At 44.2% G+C, this 20,785-nt stretch overlaps 1 protein-coding gene and 1 long non-coding RNA gene across 5 annotated transcripts in view; one reads left to right on the top strand and one right to left on the bottom strand.

Moving 5' to 3' along the window:
* Positions 1-19,254, top strand: part of BBOX1 (gamma-butyrobetaine hydroxylase 1) — a 42,889-nt gene extending 23,635 nt beyond the window's left edge. Inside the window, exons 5-9 of one of the 2 annotated variants that reach the window (XM_056354047.1) lie at positions 4,626-4,824; positions 12,172-12,277; positions 14,575-14,771; positions 15,445-15,611; positions 18,504-19,254. In XM_056354047.1, coding sequence (XP_056210022.1) covers positions 4,626-4,824; positions 12,172-12,277; positions 14,575-14,771; positions 15,445-15,611; positions 18,504-18,556 — 722 coding nt within the window. In that variant the 3' untranslated portion in view covers positions 18,557-19,254. Of the gene's footprint in view, positions 1-4,625; positions 4,825-12,171; positions 12,278-14,574; positions 14,772-15,444; positions 15,612-17,212 lie in introns of both variants that reach the window. The other variant, XM_056354044.1, reaches the window with a different exon arrangement.
* LOC130155990 (uncharacterized) overlaps positions 3,514-20,785 on the bottom strand; it is a 41,784-nt gene continuing 24,512 nt past the window's right edge. For 2 of the 3 annotated variants that reach the window (XR_008824285.1, XR_008824284.1), the window contains one exon: positions 3,514-4,265. This is a non-coding gene — a long non-coding RNA (uncharacterized LOC130155990). Of the gene's footprint in view, positions 4,266-4,822; positions 4,902-20,785 lie in introns of those variants that run through there. The other variant, XR_008824286.1, reaches the window with a different exon arrangement.

The raw sequence follows: 20,785 nt of genomic DNA on the forward strand, positions 1-20,785 counted from the left end.
ACCCCATATGCTAATTGGTGTCCTCAGATGACCCCGGCGTGTTCCTAAAAAAGGCAGTTTGACCTCAAGTAACCCCGGGGGCCTCAGTTTGACCTCTGGTAACCTCGGGGGCCTCGATTTGATCTCTAGTAACCTCAAGTTGACCTCAAATAACCCCGGGGGCCTCAGTTTGACCTCGAGTAACCCCGGTTTGCCCTCTAGTAACCCCCCGGGGGGGGCTAAGTGGTTGTCCTCAGATGACCCCTGAGTCCAAGATTTTGGGTAAAGTTGACCTCTAGTAACCCCATATGCTAATTGGTGTCCTCAGATGACCCCGGCGTGTTCCTAAAAAAGGCAGTTTGACCTCAAGTAACCCCGGGGGCCTCAGTTTGACCTCTGGTAACCTCGGGGGCCTCGATTTGATCTCTAGTAACCTCAAGTTGACCTCAAATAACCCCGGGGGCCTCAGTTTGACCTCGAGTAACCCCGGTTTGCCCCCTAGTAACCCCCCGGGGGCTAAGTGGTTGTCCTCAGATGACCCCTGAGTCCAAGATTTTGGGTAAAGTTGACCTCTAGTAACCCCATATGCTAATTGGTGTCCTCAGATGACCCCGGCGTGTTCCTAAAAAAGGCAGTTTGACCTCAAGTAACCCCGGGGGCCTCAGTTTGACCTCTGGTAACCTCGGGGGCCTCGATTTGATCTCTAGTAACCTCAAGTTGACCTCAAATAACCCCGGGGGCCTCAGTTTGACCTCGAGTAACCCCGGTTTGCCCTCTAGTAACCCCCCGGGGGGGGCTAAGTGGTTGTCCTCAGATGACCCCTGAGTCCAAGATTTTGGGTAAAGTTGACCTCTAGTAACCCCATATGCTAATTGGTGTCCTCAGATGACCCCGGCGTGTTCCTAAAAAAGGCAGTTTGACCTCAAGTAACCCCGGGGGCCTCAGTTTGACCTCTGGTAACCTCGGGGGCCTCGATTTGATCTCTAGTAACCTCAAGTTGACCTCAAATAACCCCGGGGGCCTCAGTTTGACCTCGAGTAACCCCGGTTTGCCCTCTAGTAACCCCCCAGGGGCTAAGTGGTTGTCCTCAGATGACCCCTGAGTCCAAGATTTTGGGTAAAGTTGACCTCTAGTAACCCCATATGCTAATTGGTGTCCTCAGATGACCCCGGCGTGTTCCTAAAAAAGGCAGTTTGACCTCAAGTAACCCCGGGGGCCTCAGTTTGACCTCTGGTAACCTCGGGGGCCTCGATTTGATCTCTAGTAACCTCAAGTTGACCTCAAATAACCCCGGGGGCCTCAGTTTGACCTCGAGTAACCCCGGTTTGCCCCCTAGTAACCCCCCGGGGGCTAAGTGGTTGTCCTCAGATGACCCCTGAGTCCAAGATTTTGGGTAAAGTTGACCTCTAGTAACCCCATATGCTAATTGGTGTCCTCAGATGACCCCGGCGTGTTCCTAAAAAAGGCAGTTTGACCTCAAGTAACCCCGGGGGCCTCAGTTTGACCTCTGGTAACCTCGGGGGCCTCGATTTGATCTCTAGTAACCTCAAGTTGACCTCAAATAACCCCGGGGGCCTCAGTTTGACCTCGAGTAACCCCGGTTTGCCCCCTAGTAACCCCCCGGGGGCTAAGTGGTTGTCCTCAGATGACCCCTGAGTCCAAGATTTTGGGTAAAGTTGACCTCTAGTAACCCCATATGCTAATTGGTGTCCTCAGATGACCCCGGCGTGTTCCTAAAAAAGGCAGTTTGACCTCAAGTAACCCCGGGGGCCTCAGTTTGACCTCTGGTAACCTCGGGGGCCTCGATTTGATCTCTAGTAACCTCAAGTTGACCTCAAATAACCCCGGGGGCCTCAGTTTGACCTCGAGTAACCCCGGTTTGCCCCCTAGTAACCCCCCGGGGGCTAAGTGGTTGTCCTCAGATGACCCCTGAGTCCAAGATTTTGGGTAAAGTTGACCTCTAGTAACCCCATATGCTAATTGGTGTCCTCAGATGACCCCGGCGTGTTCCTAAAAAAGGCAGTTTGACCTCAAGTAACCCCGGGGGCCTCAGTTTGACCTCTGGTAACCTCGGGGGCCTCGATTTGATCTCTAGTAACCTCAAGTTGACCTCAAATAACCCCGGGGGCCTCAGTTTGACCTCGAGTAACCCCGGTTTGCCCCCTAGTAACCCCCCGGGGGCTAAGTGGTTGTCCTCAGATGACCCCTGAGTCCAAGATTTTGGGTAAAGTTGACCTCTAGTAACCCCATATGCTAATTGGTGTCCTCAGATGACCCCGGCGTGTTCCTAAAAAAGGCAGTTTGACCTCAAGTAACCCCGGGGGCCTCAGTTTGACCTCTGGTAACCTCGGGGGCCTCGATTTGATCTCTAGTAACCTCAAGTTGACCTCAAATAACCCCGGGGGCCTCAGTTTGACCTCGAGTAACCCCGGTTTGCCCCCTAGTAACCCCCCGGGGGCTAAGTGGTTGTCCTCAGATGACCCCTGAGTCCAAGATTTTGGGTAAAGTTGACCTCTAGTAACCCCATATGCTAATTGGTGTCCTCAGATGACCCCGGCGTGTTCCTAAAAAAGGCAGTTTGACCTCAAGTAACCCCGGGGGCCTCAGTTTGACCTCTGGTAACCTCGGGGGCCTCGATTTGATCTCTAGTAACCTCAAGTTGACCTCAAATAACCCCGGGGGCCTCAGTTTGACCTCGAGTAACCCCGGTTTGCCCCCTAGTAACCCCCCGGGGGCTAAGTGGTTGTCCTCAGATGACCCCTGAGTCCAAGATTTTGGGTAAAGTTGACCTCTAGTAACCCCATATGCTAATTGGTGTCCTCAGATGACCCCGGCGTGTTCCTAAAAAAGGCAGTTTGACCTCAAGTAACCCCGGGGGCCTCAGTTTGACCTCTGGTAACCTCGGGGGCCTCGATTTGATCTCTAGTAACCTCAAGTTGACCTCAAATAACCCCGGGGGCCTCAGTTTGACCTCGAGTAACCCCGGTTTGCCCTCTAGTAACCCCCCAGGGGCTAAGTGGTTGTCCTCAGATGACCCCTGAGTCCAAGATTTTGGGTAAAGTTGACCTCTAGTAACCCCATATGCTAATTGGTGTCCTCAGATGACCCCGGCGTGTTCCTAAAAAAGGCAGTTTGACCTCAAGTAACCCCGGGGGCCTCAGTTTGACCTCTGGTAACCCTGGTTTCACCTCGAGTAACCCCAGGGGCCTCAGTTTGACCTTGCACAACTCCGGTTTGACCTCGAGTACCCCCCAGGGCTGACTGATTGTCCTCGGGTGACCCTGGCACGGTCTCAGGGCACGGCTGTGCCCGCAGGAGCGCCCGGGCGCTCGGGCTGCCCCCGGCTGCGTCTGAAGGTGCAGGTACAGCTGTGGGCAGGGACCCACTCAGGGCAGGGACCCACTCTCGGCAGGGACCCACTCTCGGCGGGGACCCACTCTCGGCAGGGACCCACTCTCGGCAGGGACCCACTCTCGGCGGGGACCCACTCTCGGCAGGGACCCACTCTCGGCAGGGACCCACTCGTGGCAGGGACCCACTCGTGGCAGGGACCCACTCACAGGCCGGCCCAGCTGCCCCCAGCTGGGGCGGGGGGACACCCCTGCAGGACGAGGCTGCGCGGCCTCTCCCTTGCCGCTGCCCCCATTTCCCCGCCCCGCCAGCCCTGGGGGCTGCGCTGGCCGCCTGCGCTGCTCGGGGGGGAGAAGGGAAGAGCTGGGGGGCAGTTTCCTTCTGCAGGTCGGTGCCTGCTCCCAGCAGCGGCCCTGGGGCTCCTCCTGCACAGGGGCTGTTTAGGGGCTGGTTATGGTGTGGCTGCTTTACCGCTATTCCACAGTCGTACGCTCCTATAATTAATTTTGTCCGAGATTGGGCATGACATAATTTCTTGCTCATCACACAATCACTCTATCATTTTCTTTACCTTCTGGCAGCGCTCGGGTTTTATTAACGTCTTTGCATCTTCCAGAAATAAGTCCAAAGCTCACAAAAAAAAAAAATAATCTGCAGACAGACAAGGATTAACACCATCCTGCAAAGTTTAATATAACAGAATATGATCTGATGAAGACAAATCTACAACAGAAAATTTTTGCAGTTTTCTTTTTTCAAATTTTAAAAATTGCAAAACATACATTTTTGCAATTCATGTAGTTACTCTGCTTCCAAGCCGTTATACTGATGCGTCTTCTCCTGTTCCTTCATCAGGAATATAATCTGCTAGTTGTTATATGTCCATACAGCGACACGTCTGGGGGAGATGTTGCGGTGCTCCATGGTATTTTATCCTAGACAAGAAACATTCAAAACCAGTCTTAGTTTCAAAATTTCACTCTTGTGGTTCACTGCTACAGACAGAAAAATGAATATGCACGTTTCTAATGTAGTTAACAAAAATCTCCCTTTCAAATGGTCTTTCCTTCAGCTTCCAGGTTAAGATTTGACTACAACGCTTTGCTGAACTTCACGATACCGACTGCTGGTTCTCGGCGCAGCCTCAGGACCCAGTCCCAGGTGCCTCTGACTGCGGGGTTGGGGGTGGATTCACAACTGTGTGTAAATCCCACCCCCTCCACCCTCCACCTGTGCCCTGAGCTTCGGTGCTAAACCAGCTTCAGCACGTGCTTCCCTGTGCTTTTCCCTTTCAGAATGCCAGCACTGGGGCTCAGACCTGCAGCTTCCCAAACTGCCTTTTGAAGAAGTCATGTACAACGACGAAAGCACATACAAGTGGCTGTGCACCCTGAAAAGAGTCGGGATCGTGCTGCTCACGGGAGCTGCTGCCAGGCAGGGAGAGCTGGTTAAACTTGGCCACAGGATCGGGTTCCTGCGTCTTACCTTCTATGGGTGAGTTTGGGTTTTAATATCTGTGCTTTGCTGGCTATGGAATCACCGCTAATGTACTTCAATTCAGCTTGCTGGACCTGTTTTGTGGATTAATTTCATAAAGCAAGGTGATTTTTTTTCTTTGTGTGTTACAAAATATGGCCATCAATTAATATTTTGTGTGAGAGAACTGCTTTGCTGTCACAGGTAGGGTATGTGAAGAAAAGCAGCAATAATACTAACTGCCGAGAGAAGGAAAAATGCCTGAAAACAGATTACATCAAATAAAAGATAATCACAAAAAAGCTACTTACATATACCACAGAACAAAATCAAAAATCCCTAATCCAGTCCCCTTCTGAACATTGGAATCTATCTGTACTGAAACTTTCTCTTAGCCTGAGTTTGAGTCATGGAAATAGGTAATACTTAGGTGATGACGTTGTGTCTCACATCACCAAGAAGATGGTCAGAGTACCTGTTTCACTGCTTTCAACTGCTTTTCTTTTTGCCAAAGGAAGAGCTCAGCCTGCAGGAGTGCAAGCAGGAACCTGTAAATCATCATTTTGATGCCCAGAGGTGATAAATGAACGCCTGCCTCCTCAAGCACCTACTAGGCGAGTAAGCAAATGATGATGGTAGCTCACATCTTGCTAAGCTGAGGCAGTGACCTCCATCTAGCTAAGCGAAGGAGCAGTGTCATAGCTAACGTATTGCACTGTCCCTCACTCTCTGTAAAGGTCCCTTCTCCCCTGTAACAGAAAAAGATAATAAAAATTATGGCAAGAGTTCTCCTTCACTTGGATTTTACCTCCAGTTCAGAGAATAAGCTAACAAACCACGTGTGCAATAACCAGGGGCTTCTCCCTTGCCTTAAAAAAAAAAAAAAAAAAAAAAAAAAATCTTAAATAAATGGAAGTGGGAAAAAAAATTCAACCTTCGCCAGAAATACCACAGTCCCTCGAGACTGCAAGTCAGGAGGAAAGATCTGCCCCTGCACACTCCTGCGTGGAGGCACATACGATCCCTGCTGGCACACGTAATGCAGGTGAGGTACAAAGCAGCACCGTGACACCACGAAAAATACATTAACTCAGAATGTTAATTATGAGGCGAAGGGAAGGTGAACGAAAGGTCCCTTTTTCAACCTATGATGCTTATTAAGTCTTACTGTTACATATTCATTTTGCAAGTATTTCTCCATCATCAGCTATGGGAAAAGACGTCAGTGATGCTGCCGGTTTTTAGATTTAGTAAACAATTTCCAAGAGGCAGAGAAATTGCTATTCTGATATACTAGCAATGTCTAGCAGTGTATAAGTTGCTTCTGAACAGTCCTTCATTTTTGTTTCATTTATGTTGAAAGTCAACCGGTTTGTGCAGAATTTCAGTCCCCCCGCTTCAAATCAGGAAAGCTGCCTCAAGAAATTTTTCAGAAATTGGCAGAAACTGAAGTGAACTCATAGGACGTAGAACAGCCTGTGAGAATGGCATTTTTAATTATTTTTTTTTATTGTCTTCCAAGAGGACAGGATGGAATTTTTTATAATGTTAATATTATGAAGCTTTTTTTGCCATTTCCAGCAGCCATAATAAATATTTGCAAAGCTTTAAAGGGAGTAACATATAAATGTACTAGGGTAGTTAAGATAATACACTTTCACTAAGGTGTGGTTTCCTCTTTCTGTTTACTGTGCCAGAAGGAAAAGTGGTTTTCAACATTAATTGGGATGCAGTCAGGTTAATCCTACTGAAATAAATGGGAACAGAACCCCCTGCTTGACTCAAAAACCTCATCCAGTGCTAGGATATTTTTTCTAATGTTAAAAAAAGCATTCTTAATGTCAAGCACTTCTACATTTGGCAGCCTATTTTAAACTTTCATCGTTATGAAAATACTACTGCTTTCTATTTCTGTTTTGACATGATCCTAATAACAGATACAAGGAGATTCTTAGGGATATCCAATTCACAGATTTCCTCTGTATCTAGAGGATGAAACATTTGTTCTGTTTGTATCCAGACAGCTGCACAAGCATTTTGAGTTAGGAAAGCCAAACCAACCAACCAACTAAACAACCCAAACCCCCTTAAAAATCAATACCAATAACCCCACCACCACCATACAGGACCTTTGACATGCACCATGAATTTGTGCTTAGGTTACAACAGAACCTTTAGTGGCTTTCCTAAGTTCCAGGGACTGAGAGCTGGATCTAGAAGTAGTTCCTAGATTCTAAAACTGGAAATGATCTCTAAATCTTCTATCTATAACATTATCTAGACTAATGTTCTTGACATGGCAGCCCACTGTGTTTCACCTGTTGTCCATCTGCTGTGCCCTGTACCATGCCTGTCACTAAGGCAATTCGAAAATGTCTTATATTGAACTCGGCACCATTGTAAGATTAAAGAAACATCTACCACCCTGCCTGGCCCCCTGCCTCAGCTCCTAACCATCCTTGCTGTTTGAAATGCCAGCCACCGGTCTGAAACTGTCTGCAGCACCCAGTTTGTGATAACTCTGCTGTTTGAGAGACTGAAAAGTCCCTTACTTTATAAATGTGCATTAACAGTGAGGATATACTGTCCTTGTCCGAGTTCAGCTAATGAGGTTTAGGCTGCCCTAGGGAGACTTGCCAGTTTATCAGGTGTGTCATCAGATTGTTGTTCTTTTTTTCTAATTAAAAAAACCTTAGTCTTACCACTCACTGACTTTTCCCTAATACAGTTATAATCAGTAAAGATTATTAAATGCTTCACCTTATTTAAAGTCAGCTTGAATTAATGTTTACTCTCTTTAAAGATGGTTTCAATAGAAGTAATTTGTCAGGATAAATTCTGAGTGTTTGAGATAGAGATAGATATATATTTAAATGTGTTTTAATACATCCTACAAAGAAACTCCCACCCATTAATGTTCCGTACAAGATCAAGGTTGAAACGTGACCTTGGTCCACACCATTTGAGCAAGTAATGGTTAGAGCTTCTTTCACTGTTTAAACCAACTTCACTATTGGCGTTGATTAAACCTTATTTTTTATTTTCCTTAACTGTTAGGGTTCACAATAAAGGAATGATAAAATGTTATCATTTTCTTTGCTTTTCCAAAACATATTTGCTAATTCCTGGACTTACTAGGCTGCAGAAAGAGAGTTTCAATGTTAGGGAAATCTTCCAATTCATTACAAGTTCTGCATTTAAAGGAAAACATAGTTGGAATATCCAGTTCAGTTTTGGGTTTTTTTCTATTTGCTTTTAAACAAATAATCTTTGAATTAATAATTTCAGTAATTGAAAGCCTTGAAGTCTTACACCATCCCAATTGAGCCACCATGGGTAGATCTACTCTTGGTCATTTGACAGTTGCTAATTACATTTCTGTGTCTGATTAGATTGATTTTGCAATATTAAAATCTGAATAAATTAAGGTCCAAGATAGCCTGACATCCAAAGACCAGTTTTGCAGAGTAGTCTGGATTTCAAGAAACAAAATGCAGCTGCCACCAGGTGAAGCCAACATGTGGCGTATGGTCCGGCTCTGGGAGCAGAGTGGATGCTCCAGCGCTAAAGGAAAGGCACGGTGGTAAAGGGGGTAGGGTGTGTGAGAGACAATGTGCCTATTAGCAGAGCCAAGATTTTTAGGGGGAGAACATAAAGTGTTGAACGCACTTTCTTTTTCAGAATGTTGCCAACTTGCAAGGAGAGAAAGTAACTGTACGCACACAGGCAGCCTGCTCCAGAGTTCAGAGCCGAGCTGAGGGATGATGGGGGGTGGGTGTGCTATTCCCTACATCCCAGCTTTCACCTCACCCGTTCAGAGGTCACAAAGGGTGTAGCTGTCTCCAGGATGCACTGTGAGGATGCCTCTGCTAAGGCTACACCAAAAGCATACCAACTCACACGGCAGCACAGGGGCAAGCTGCCAGCACCATACAGCACAGCTGGCCTGCCGAGGAGCTGTGCAAGATGAGTTTGTTACCGAAATAGATAAACCTTGACCCAAAGCTCATACGAGTCATTAGAAGGATACTGCCTGCCCCTGTCACTGAGTTCTTCAGATTGGATGAAGTCTATGGGAAACACTTTACAAAAGCAAGTGTCACTTGCTGCGTGTGGGCACTTTGCTGGCAAAACGCTGCTTCCAAGCGTTGAGCTCTCTGTGCATTGTGAGGAGTTGTTGGTTTATTTTTTTATCTCTCTTTAAGAGGAGTTTCTTTAACGGCAAGGGCTGTGCACAGAAAGTTGGGTTGCAAAATACTACACCATCTCCACTTTGCTGCATGGCTATCGAGTCTCCTTCCTCCCTGGGCCCATGCACATGTGCAGAGGCACACGTTTGCAGCCTGACCTCTTCAGCAACGTGTAGCTAATCTAACCACCATACTGGTGATGTTAATGATTACTGCTTTGAAATATATTATAAATGACCCTTTAGACCTTGTGTTTTTTTCCCTAAGTGCTCTGCTCAGGGTGGGGGGAAAAAGGGAGCAAATCCTAAAACATTGGAAAATACAAGCAGATTCGTGTGTAAACTTTGAGTTGTTACGTGCAGTGGTTTAAGAAATCATTCATAAAGTATTTTTAAAAGATAAAGTGCCAAAACTAGTTTCAAATGGTGCAGTACAGATGTGTGTGAAGTGGTAACATGCTAAACGTATCAGAAAATGGTTAGAGAACTGTATTCAAACAGCCTAATAAACAGTGTTTGTTAAATGTGTAATTCATCACATGAAGTCTCAAAAAAAGACTTCAATGCTTTTGGCTTCATTTTGGATATTTGGTAGGGCTGTTTTATAAGGAACAAAGTTTGTTGGTTTCTTTTTTTTTTTTTTTTTTTACTATGTATAGCTGGAACTCAGCCTAAAAACATTACAGAGAAGAAAAAAAACTCTTTCCCTGTAGCATCTTTTCTTCTAATTTAACCTGTTTGATTTTTAGCTGTAGTTATTGTAGTGCCTGGTCGTGTTGCTCTTAAATATTTCTTGCAGTAGCAGAAACTCCACTGAGTTTTCAGTCTTAATAACAGACTTAGAGCAGCATTTTACAGTCCATGTCTTCAGCTCTAAAACAGAAGTTCATTTCTTACTAGCATCAATTCTGAGGTGGGTTTTACAACTGTAATAAAATAACTTTGGGTAATTCCCTTGCTATTTCACTAGCAGCCAGATACAATGCCTACCGAATATTAGAAATAAAAGGATAAATTCGGAATTGGCAAGCTTGCCAAATAAAACATTACCTCAACAGGGCCATGAATTTTAAACTGAAATGTACCTGCAACGAATGTAACCCTGACACATGGAAACAACAAAAGCCTTTTTTCTTGTCTAGGTGTCTGTTTGCTACATGCTACCTAAAATGTCATTACTTTAAAAAGCAGACACATTCACTGTATCAGCCATGTAAGAATGTCAAGAGGTTCCACACTTTTAAATTAACCTTTTCTTTTACATTATGGAGGCACAACTCCATGAACGAAGTCTCCTGTCATACCACAACTCATTGCTCGACTTCTCTCACCCTAGACTTGTGCTCCTTCCCGGTCCTGAAGCCTTGTCCAGGGCTTGGGGTGGCACAAAGGGCTTCCCCAGTGCTCCCACAACTCCCACAATTGCCAAACCATCTGCACCTCCCAGGCAAGGACACGGGTCCCAAATCTCTTATGAACGAGGCTTAGGTTTTTAATGAAGTGCAAGACATGATTCGAGCATGGCTTCAGTTCCTAGCGTGGTGGGTTTGCAAGACAGTGGATCTAACAGATGGGCCAGTTTTCTGCTCAGGGAGGCTGAGCCCACATTGTCACTTCATGCAAAAAATTACTACGCCTGCCTGGTGCCAAATTTCCTCCTCTGTCAACCGGCCTGAGAAACTGATGTTGAAACCTGCCTCTAATTACTGAACCATAAACCATTCTGCCCCACTCTGCTCCCCCTAAGGCCAGGAGTCCTCTGACATCACCCACATTTTCTTCCTTCTCGTGCTCCCTCCCTGTGTCTGACTTGATACTCCAGCTCAGCTGAGACTTTGCCAAGGCAAGGCTGGTTTTTTCCACGTTCGGTGCTGAGTTCTCTGTTAGCATCGCTGCCCCCAGGCCAGTAACTGGAGCTCCGAGCGAAGCTCCTTGCCTGGCAGGAAGGTTCCCAGATGCAGCGCCCCTCTCTAAGCCTAACAGCACAAAAGCACCGACCGCTTTGGCAAAACCTTACAATGGTTTTATAAAATACTACCATTCCAGAAACTGTATTACATATAATGTGGCCATTAAAATGGGTTAAATTCTTCTAGAACCATCAAGTGACAGCCGAGCCTTTTAAATTAAAGATATAGTGAACCTACCTACCTTCAGTACTAATGATGAGGATGATATAATGGGCTATTTCTCGGCTGTAAAACTGGGAACTGTGGAAGTGTGGCTGAAATTATCATACTTGAGTACTGAAGTCATGTACTGAGGAATATGTGCTGTACCAAGTCATAAAAATTATTTCTCTCAGGCAGTTAAACACATTTGCAAATCATATGCGAGGGGGCTTCCCCCCAGCATTTTCAGAAATTTCATTTTAGCATTTTACGTTGTTTCTATTCTAAATACCGCTCCTAGAACAAAAGTGTTTATATAATATATATAAATAATTTTTGTCTGCGTGTTCTTTAGCCTATTTTTTTAAAAAACTATTCATAAGAAGTAATGCGAGAGACACACCATCCGAAACATAATATATTTGGTCTGTAGTATTTGACAAGGGAAAATGAGTTTTGTATTTTTTTTTAAACCACTTGTGCTCCTGTGATTACACGGGCTGTGTATGGTGACTTAAGACTTTTCCAGACAAATGTCTGGGTCGGTAACACGGACATAACACAGCATCTGCTGCGGACCGTCCTCGGCCGCGTGAACTCTGTGCAAACAAAACGTGCGGTTCTTGGTCTGAAATTCCCCTGCACAGTGTGTCACTCGGAACAGATTTTGATTCTGCTGCAACATGAGGTATTCACATCTTTGTCATAGAAATAAGACCTTTTTTTTTTTTTTTGTCAGTGTACTTTCTTACTGAATTTTGTCAAATTTCAAGACAGACGCTATGTACCAAAACAAATGGCCACTGGAAATCCATCGTTTTAGATGTTACATTGGGGCCAGACGTCCCTTGGCACACTTCAGTTTCTAGCTTGAATCTAGGACTGCCAAAACAAGCCTTCTGTGCCGGGGTGGGGAGACACTGTTAAATCATTATTTCCTTATAATTTTACAATATTTTCATGTTCAAAGATGGAATGACCACGATCTCATGGATTCAGTGTGCACTGTCTGGCATGCTGGCTGGCTGTTCTAACAAGTTTTCTCTTTTCCCTTTCATTGCAAAGACCAACTTGGCAAGTGCAGGACAAAGCAGATGCTAACAACGTCGCTTACACCACCGGGAAACTGTGTTTTCACACTGATTACCCTGTTCTGCAGCATCCACCTGGGGTAAGGCGAATCCACTGACAACACAAAAGGGAGAAGGAAATGTTCTTATAGCGCGGAATACGGTTAGCATGCAGTGACGGGATTGGGTCTTAAAAGAGCAATGCGAAAATAACAAAATACTAATCTGCCTGTAACGACCTACATACACATGGGTATGCAAGATACACATTATGATGCAAGTTCTGCATAACAAGTCCATTATGTAGCCCATAATTTTTAAATGACAGTCACAAAATATCAAGAATTTTACCACACGAGAGAACATCAGGGTCCTGTAGGTGCTCTTGGTACTGCTTTCATTATATTAAAAAAGCTAGGTGTCTAAATGCTATAGTCAAGTGGTGACATTTTAGGACTCATCTGTTCACCTTAAAAGGGGACCTTACTAGAGGAAATATGAATAAGATGCTATATTCTGTTTTCTGTGAATTGATTCAAGTTAGACACTTATTTACCCTTTCATACTAGACAAAAAAAAAAGCGGCGCATTCCGTAAAGCTTGGCAACCACCGGAGAAAAAAAGTTTTCACCTTGTCCCTGTCATATCAGAGTCTAAGCCACATAACTCAGCAGAGAACTGGAAAGTAGTAGGGACACGTACAAAGGAGCAAAGATAACCCTGGAAAAGTTTGCTCCCATAAACCTTCCCTTTCTAATGTTGTGGAGTACTTTGTATCAGTTGTTTCTATCATCAAACCAAAAGCCACCGTGAGTTATCCGCGAGTACCAAATACTTCACACTAGCATCCTGTTCATTAGCGCGGAGTAAGAATGGAACAGGGCTTTTAGCTCACTGTCTTGTCCATGCCAAACCTCACACTGCTATGGAACGATAGAAAAAGAGCGTAACCTTTCTCATTCAAGAAATGTTTGTAAGAAATAAAAGTATTAAAGCACATTGAATTATTTTTTAACATTGTCCTGAACGTGTAGTTTTCTTTATTTATCTAGTTATTACACAATAGTTGAATTCTTAAGACATATTTATGACAAGTATGTGAAGAAATGGTTTGGAACAGACGATGATTAGTTTCAGAACTGTTCCATAGAAGTATTTTTTAGATTTCCTAGGTTTTCATCTGGCAACTGTTTTTCTAGGAGGTGTCCTGTTGAAAACAAAAACCCCAAGCAAACCACAACTGACGGTTAGATCTAGCAGAAACATGAGCTCTCTAGAATGTAAAACTAAATTCTCATTTGCACTAAATTCTCCCTTTCAACTTTTCCAACGTCGCTGACCGTGACGTAGGGCACGGCTGCCCTGCTTGGCAGTGCCAGGCTGTGCCCACCCTGCGCGAGGCACCCGCAAAAGCAAAGAGCTTGTTGCCTCCTGCTCCCTTCAGCGGGAGGCCCCAGTCCTCCCCACAGCTTGATGGCCAAAAGGACTACAGGGGAGGGCGGGAAGCTGCTTCATCACACGAATAAAGTAGCTGATGTCCTTTCCAAACAAGCTGCCCTTCTACACTGTCGGTTCAATCAGTTTCCCCCCTCGTCATCATCTTCAGGGTCTGCAGATCCAGCGGGTGGGGGGCTCTGGGACGAGCCCTGTTCTCTGCTCCTTTCTCTTCCAGTGGTTTTTTTTATTGGGGTTTGTCTTTTCCCTCCTCCTGGTGGTCTCCGAAATAATTCACCATCACAGAAGGGAGAGGTGAACGCTCCGTGTTTTGTGTGGTGTGGCTAAGATGAACGGTCGCGCTTTGCGTGATGCTGGACTGATGCCGCAGGCAGCTTTACCGCCATGTCAGCGTCTCAGATTGACACCGGTGCCACCAAGAGCCCAATTCACGCCTTCTGCCCTGTCTTACACCTGGGCAAGTTTGCTGTGAAGTGGAATGAAACTTTCTTAACCCTACCTGGGCACAGAGACGCCGGGCCCGTTGCCTCCTGTGACAGCCACCTATTCCCCTCTGTGAGCAGATAATTCACAGCAGGTTTTGTTTCCTCAAGACAATCCTCCTTGGTGAGATGAGACTGAAATGCGTTTAAAATGCTGTTACTGGCACAAAGAGGGACTCGAAGGAAAGAAGCGAGCCCCAGGCCCAGCAGCTGACCTGCAGGCTGCAAGCATTTGAAGGCGTCCCAGCCGGGATGCAGTTTATGAACATTAATTTTCTGCCTTTGGGACAGCGGTGGCAGGGTGCTGTGAAGCAGCAGTAATGGGAACTCAGTCTTTCCCTGAAAAAAAATGGGAAAACAACCCCAAAAGCCCAGAACCACAGATAGGAGGGAACCGATACTAATGAACTGTTAAATATGCAAGCTAATTCGTTTCGTAACAAGATGTTAACTCCTTCCAGGTTCAGTTTCTCCATTGTATAAAGCAAACGGCTGCAGGAGGTGAAAGCCAAGTCGTCGATGGATTTCACGTATCCAGGATGCTGAAGAAACAAAACCCTCAGGCATATCAGATCCTGACCTCTACTGCTGTAGACTATACAGATATAGGGGTGGACTTCTGTGATTTTGCTGTGCAATGTAAACAAAGGATTATAGAGTGAGTAGTTTCAACACCATGGGAAAATAAATCCCCTGTTGTGTGGTGGCTCGCATGTTGGTAGGAGAAGGTCTGTTCCTGCCACCTTGTGGGGAAAGGCTGGTTCAGCTTGGTCTGCGGGTATTTGGAGGGGTCTGGGGGGCTGGGTTGGTTGGGTTCGGGGTTTTTTTGCCAGTGTATGACTTCTGTGCTGTGTACCACTGCTTGCCTGATTCGGTTTTGCCACACACTAGCAAGAAGTGCTGGTAATCAGAGCAGCTTCTAGGTGCTGCCACAGGTTAACAGCAGCTGGGGCTGTTCCTAAATTCCAGCAGATGCACATTTGCATCACGCAAAGAGAGGTCATCATTTGAAGCGTTCCGATTAAGAACTATATACTATGAAAAGATCAAACACAAATTTTCATAATCTGCTGAACTGAAAAAATTGATGATTCTACAGCTGAGGAGTATAGAAAATAGATTAATTTTTTTAGCACGTTAAGCACCTACACTTTCTCCGCATTCTCCCTTTTCCTAGTTAGGTTTAGTTATCAAAACCCAACCCAATACCAATCTGAATTTCACTATAAAAACATACCGAAATCCCAGCAGGAGAGTTCATTTGTTGTTTAACCATCTTAACATGTTTTAGTAACGACATAATACATTCCCTTTCCTTCTGTGTTTCATAGCGTGGATTCCAGGGGCGAAGCAGTTCGCATCAATTATAATAATGCAACAAGAGACACGGTGTTTGACATACCGGCTGAAAAAGTGAGGCCGTTTTATGCAGCTCTAAAGGAATTTGATGATTTATTAAACAGCGCAGAACACAAGTTTACTTACAAGCTGAAACCAGGTCAGTAAATTGCCTCTCCTCGCAATGATTTTCCCATGTTTTTCCTAACAGCCAAAACACTTGAGCATTGTTAGCACTGGTACCGAGAGGAAATCTCAGTCCTTCCATCACCTGTTTTATTTCATAGTGCATCCTTATTATATAGTTCACGTTACAGATTTCTTTTGCCATTCTTACAGTATAAAGGAGAAAGAACAAAAAAAGGTGGGGGAGAATAGCGCTTACCCATACCACATAGGAAATTGTAACTTGTCATAGCGATAGCACCACAGATGGGAAATCATGTGTAAGACTGCTGGGCCATCCCAGCTCAGTGTCTGTTTGTTACATGATACACAATCACATACTTTTCCTTCTGCTTCATTTGATGCAGAGTACAGCCATTAAGCCAAACAATTCCTTCATGACACTTCAGTTGGTTAGTGAGGCCCCTTCCCGATGGCTGCAGGAGTTGCACAGCATCTCCAGGATGATACTGATGCGTAACGTGCATAACGCTGAAGGCAGCTGAACAGTGCCGGGGGGAATTCAGTTATTGTCTTTGCTTAGACACCAAATGCCAGCATCGTGCTGGATGAATTGCCGAAGGGCACTGCTGCTCTGCTGCTTTTTCTGGGTGGCCTATACAAGGTGTCTGGAGGCAGATCTGCAGAAGAACAGAGTGCTCTAAACTTCAGCTGGAGTTGTACAGGGCTGTGTTTTTGAACGTAAAACATGCCCCAGAAATGTCCTTTACTCTTTAAAAGTCAGTCTATGCATATATTTAACTACTTCGGCCTTAATCTCTGTTCTTTCCTTCCTTAGCTGTAAAATTAAGATATGAACGGTCCCTCATCTCTCAAGAGATGTTAAAAAAGTAAATTCATTAGCAGATCTGACTGCCGCGTGTACGGTGATGGTAGTTTCTTTAAAATGTCTATCAGGAAATTAATATCTCTCTATTGGGAACACGCAATGAAATAATTTATAAGATCACATAATAAATGGTAAACCAAAGTACCTCACATTACATTAGCACTATCCATGCCATCAATTAACACACCGAAAGGGTGGTAGAGGGGAGGGGGAGAAGGAAAGAAAGACTATAAGGTTATTTAATTAGAGATTTATCATAATGGTGGCACACCAGGGAGAAGAATTAAAATGGCATGCTAGCCTTCATGAGGTGATTTCCCAATTTTCAGTGGCTTGACTTTGTTCTCATAAAATTCTCTTAACAGGGACAGTAATGCAGGATGTGTATAGCACAAAGAGTAGCCAGCTGATCAAATAAAAACCATCCTACTGGCTTTTACTGTTTTTAACCTTCCTGTGGATTTGCTGTAGTCGCCTTTCCCCTCATGCTCTGCTTTTCTCAGTATGGGCTCCCCTACCGCTCTGCTTTTTAACTCCTGGTTGTACAGGAAAAGCAGCAGAGATTGAAAGGGGCCTGCCCTCTCTGGTTGAGCATGAGCAGCTGAATTAAAATTACTGTGTCATTTCCGTACATCTCCAGCCAAGCTACTTGAAATTATTGCTCCATCAGCATTGATACAAATCCACCTCCACATTATCTGTCTGCAACAGACCAAATATCAAACCTTGATGCAATCTCTTTATAGGAGACATAGTGACATTTGATAACTGGCGTGTGCTTCATGGTCGCCAAAGCTTCCCGTCGGACTCAGAAGTGACTCGTCACCTGGAAGGTGCCTATGCAGACTGGGATGTGGTCATGTCAAGGCTCCGGCTCCTCAGGAAGAGGGTCCTGCATAGGGACTGAGCTCTCTTCTAACTAGAATGAGCAAAACATAGATTGACTAACCTCAACAACAACAAAAAAGTTTTAAAATCGTGTTTCCAGAAGCTAACATCACATATATATATATATCTCTGTCTGAGTTCCATAAGCTAAGAAAACTGTTGTTTATAACAATTTAACATTTACCTGTACCCTGGTCTTTCAGTCTGTAAAAGGCATTGCTACCTCTGTGGGTTCATTTGTTTTTTAAAATCAGGGTGCAAAACGTCTTGAAAGTCTTCGCCAGGGTGGCTGGGTATCACAATGCCTTCCTTCGCCTCTACAAGCACACCTGCCCTCCCTAGAAAGCTTGGAGGGCAGCAACTAGAAAAAGCTTCAAGTATTACTTACTAAAGACTTGTTATGAACAGCACCTTCCTCTGTTTTCTGAGCGGCATTCTTTATTGCATAAATCATAACTAAAATTCACTATCAAAATAAACAACCACTGCTGTGGAGTTATTTTTATATACACGCTTCTCCAGGTAGAACTCCACTTTAATGCAAGATCTTATTCAACAGATGCTGCATTGTGCCTCTCCCGTGGTACATGTGATGACTTTCACAGCCACAAATAATTTTTCCAACGTTTCTAAATCCATAAGCTCAGAAACAATAGAGCTACCAGAGAATGCATCATATTAATTTTCCGCTGCATTAGGAATAGAAATAAATCTCAGTGTAGAGGCCACAGATAGGGTCAGAAATCCCATCAGATGCTGTGCACAGAAGTAATTAATATCTGCAGAACAGACAGACTTTTGAGTAAGGTCAGGAGGAGGAATGCTGGTGCTGCTCGGTGGCTGGAAACCACCAAGCACAAGAGGTGGTTATTGGCTCCGCACCTGACAGAGAAGTGGCAACTGACCTCAGATCCATTTTTGTTCTACCAAATAAAAGAGCACACACCTCTGATAGACTTGGTCTGCAGGGTCTTTCCTTCTAGGTTGCATTCTGAATAGAGATTACGCTATTAAAAAAATTACTGCAGCCAAAGTAGTGGGGTTTTTTTCCCCTATATTCATATGCCAATTTGAAAGAAAAAGAATTTTGAAAGTCTTATTCTTATACCCAACAGTATGTCCACAGTTTCTTTTTTACTGTCCTTATAGGTGCCGAGCTAATGGGATGCCCTCTCCCCCGTGCTGCAAGCCTAACAAAATAACCACACTTCCACCCCCAGATTGCTCTGTCCCACTCTTCATTTTCAAACTATTCCCTGAAAGTCAAAGAATTCCTAGTCTTTTCATAGCAGGCTAAAACAACAGAACTGTTACTCCAGAATTAAATAACTGCAGAATTAAATGTGTCGACACAAAACCCTTCAACATGAGCGAGGAGCTAACACCAGCTTGCAAACACTTCCACTCATCATTTACAGTCAACAGGTATCTCAGCTGAATAATCAAATAAAATAATTAATAATAAAACAAAACTAAACTAGCACAGTGTGGTTGAAATCCATTCCTCTCTAGTAAATAGTGAAATGTTCTTATCAAAGTTATGACATTAAGATATAGTGTAACAAAATTGGATTTTAGTGGTAATTTGATTTCTCGGTGCCTCCTTTAATAATTAATTTTGGGAACATGGAAAGTATTTTTTGCCTTTGCTATAAAAGGGGGAAAAGATGAGGAAAAGTTAATGCGTGTATTCTCTAAGACACCAGCAGTGCTGTGCTTTAACTGTGATATTTTCCATATAACTATTGAGTGAAGATTGCCATTTATAATGTTAAAACCAGACATCTTGGGATTTATACCAATGGTTAATAGGGGAGAGATATTTTCTGCTTTTATTCTGTACTTTTCTAAAAACTCTTTTATTGGCATTTCTGTTTATTAAAAACTTTTACGGAACTGATTACTGTCTTGAGGTTGTACCTCATCTCACACATAACGTCTTGCACACAGATACGAAGTCATTTTTGTTATTTACAAATATTTGTAAATATGATTAGACCTGGATCCATTCAGGTTTGTCCCATATACTTACATCGTTAAAATACAACTAAACTCATAGCTTTGAACAGTTGTGGGGAAAACAAAAAACAACCAAAAAAAAAAGCCCCAGAATTAATCAAGGCTTTTAACGGACCTAATTTTGCATTGCTGGAATTTTTTCTCAGTGACATACACCCTATTAAAAACTCCCACAAGAGATCCCTGAAGTTCCTAACTTTATGCCTGAGATATGTTGTGTGTTATATACCCGTACCTCCTTGAACTGAACCGCATTTCCCAAAAATACGTAGTATCAACATTAAATAAAAGAACATAGTATTTTTTTTTAAAAAAAAAAGGCATTGCAGACCACAGGCATATGCCACATACACAGGCAAGATGGGCAGGTGTAGGAGTGCTGTGCCTCCAGGTTCCCAACAGCACAATCACCCTACTTGCCTGCAATTTGCAGTATGTAATTCCTTTTATATTGTATATAAATATAATCGTAGCTACTATATATTCAGCAAAGTATTTCCTGCAGAATGGAGTACAAATAATGGTCGCAACTGTTTGTCAGTTTGCGCGAAGTCCTGCGCAAACAAAACCTAATCCCTGTGAGCTGTGGCATGATGTCCAGTTTAACAGGAAAAGGGCTGGACAACCCACACAAGCCTGAGCACGATCAAAACTTACATTTCTGGCTGCAAACTCTCTACTCAGCTTCTGGGATCCAGCTACTATCTACATCACAAATTTTAATTCTAAACACCTTTGTGTCTGCTGTAGCCACACTAGGAAAAGAGAGTGTTTCTGTCACTATCCGTGTAGTAGATCTGATGATTGCACCGATGCCTGGTCAGGCTAAATAATAGAAGAAGCCCCAAATGGGTTTATTTCCCTTTTGTCTCCAAATCCACACTGAAGAATGAGATGGCAAAGCTTTCAGATGGCTCTAGCTTCTGGTCGGCTGCCACAGTGACATGTGCAGGTCACCCAGCACGGCAGACCCAACTGCCCCTACCGTACTAGAGAAAAATCAGCTGGTAAGAGGTGTTTGCAAGACAACTCTGAGGAACCTTTGGACTGTGTCCAGAGGGTGCTAACAGCCACGATTTCACTTAGCTGGCTGTACTCCAGAAGCTATAGCACCATGTTATCTTTGTGCTGTTTGTGATACACCAACCAGCCAGCCAGCTGCGTCTGGTGGGCTCTGAGCACAGGTGGAGAAACAGGAAAGATACATATTCCTTTTATTATTTGCAAATTCCTTTTCTCTTTTGCCCTATCTTTCTTCACCTGGCACTGGATTTTGTAGCAATGGGTACTGGCTCCAATCCCATGGCATTGTTCTCACATGCAAATTTTAAAATATTTTTTTATATACCATATTTCCAGCTAGTGTTTAAAGCTTGCTGAAAACAAGTAGCATCTTGGGCACATCAGTACAC

Source organism: Falco biarmicus, chromosome 10, assembly GCF_023638135.1.
Source record: "Falco biarmicus isolate bFalBia1 chromosome 10, bFalBia1.pri, whole genome shotgun sequence".
Taxonomy (NCBI): Eukaryota; Metazoa; Chordata; class Aves; order Falconiformes; family Falconidae; genus Falco; species Falco biarmicus.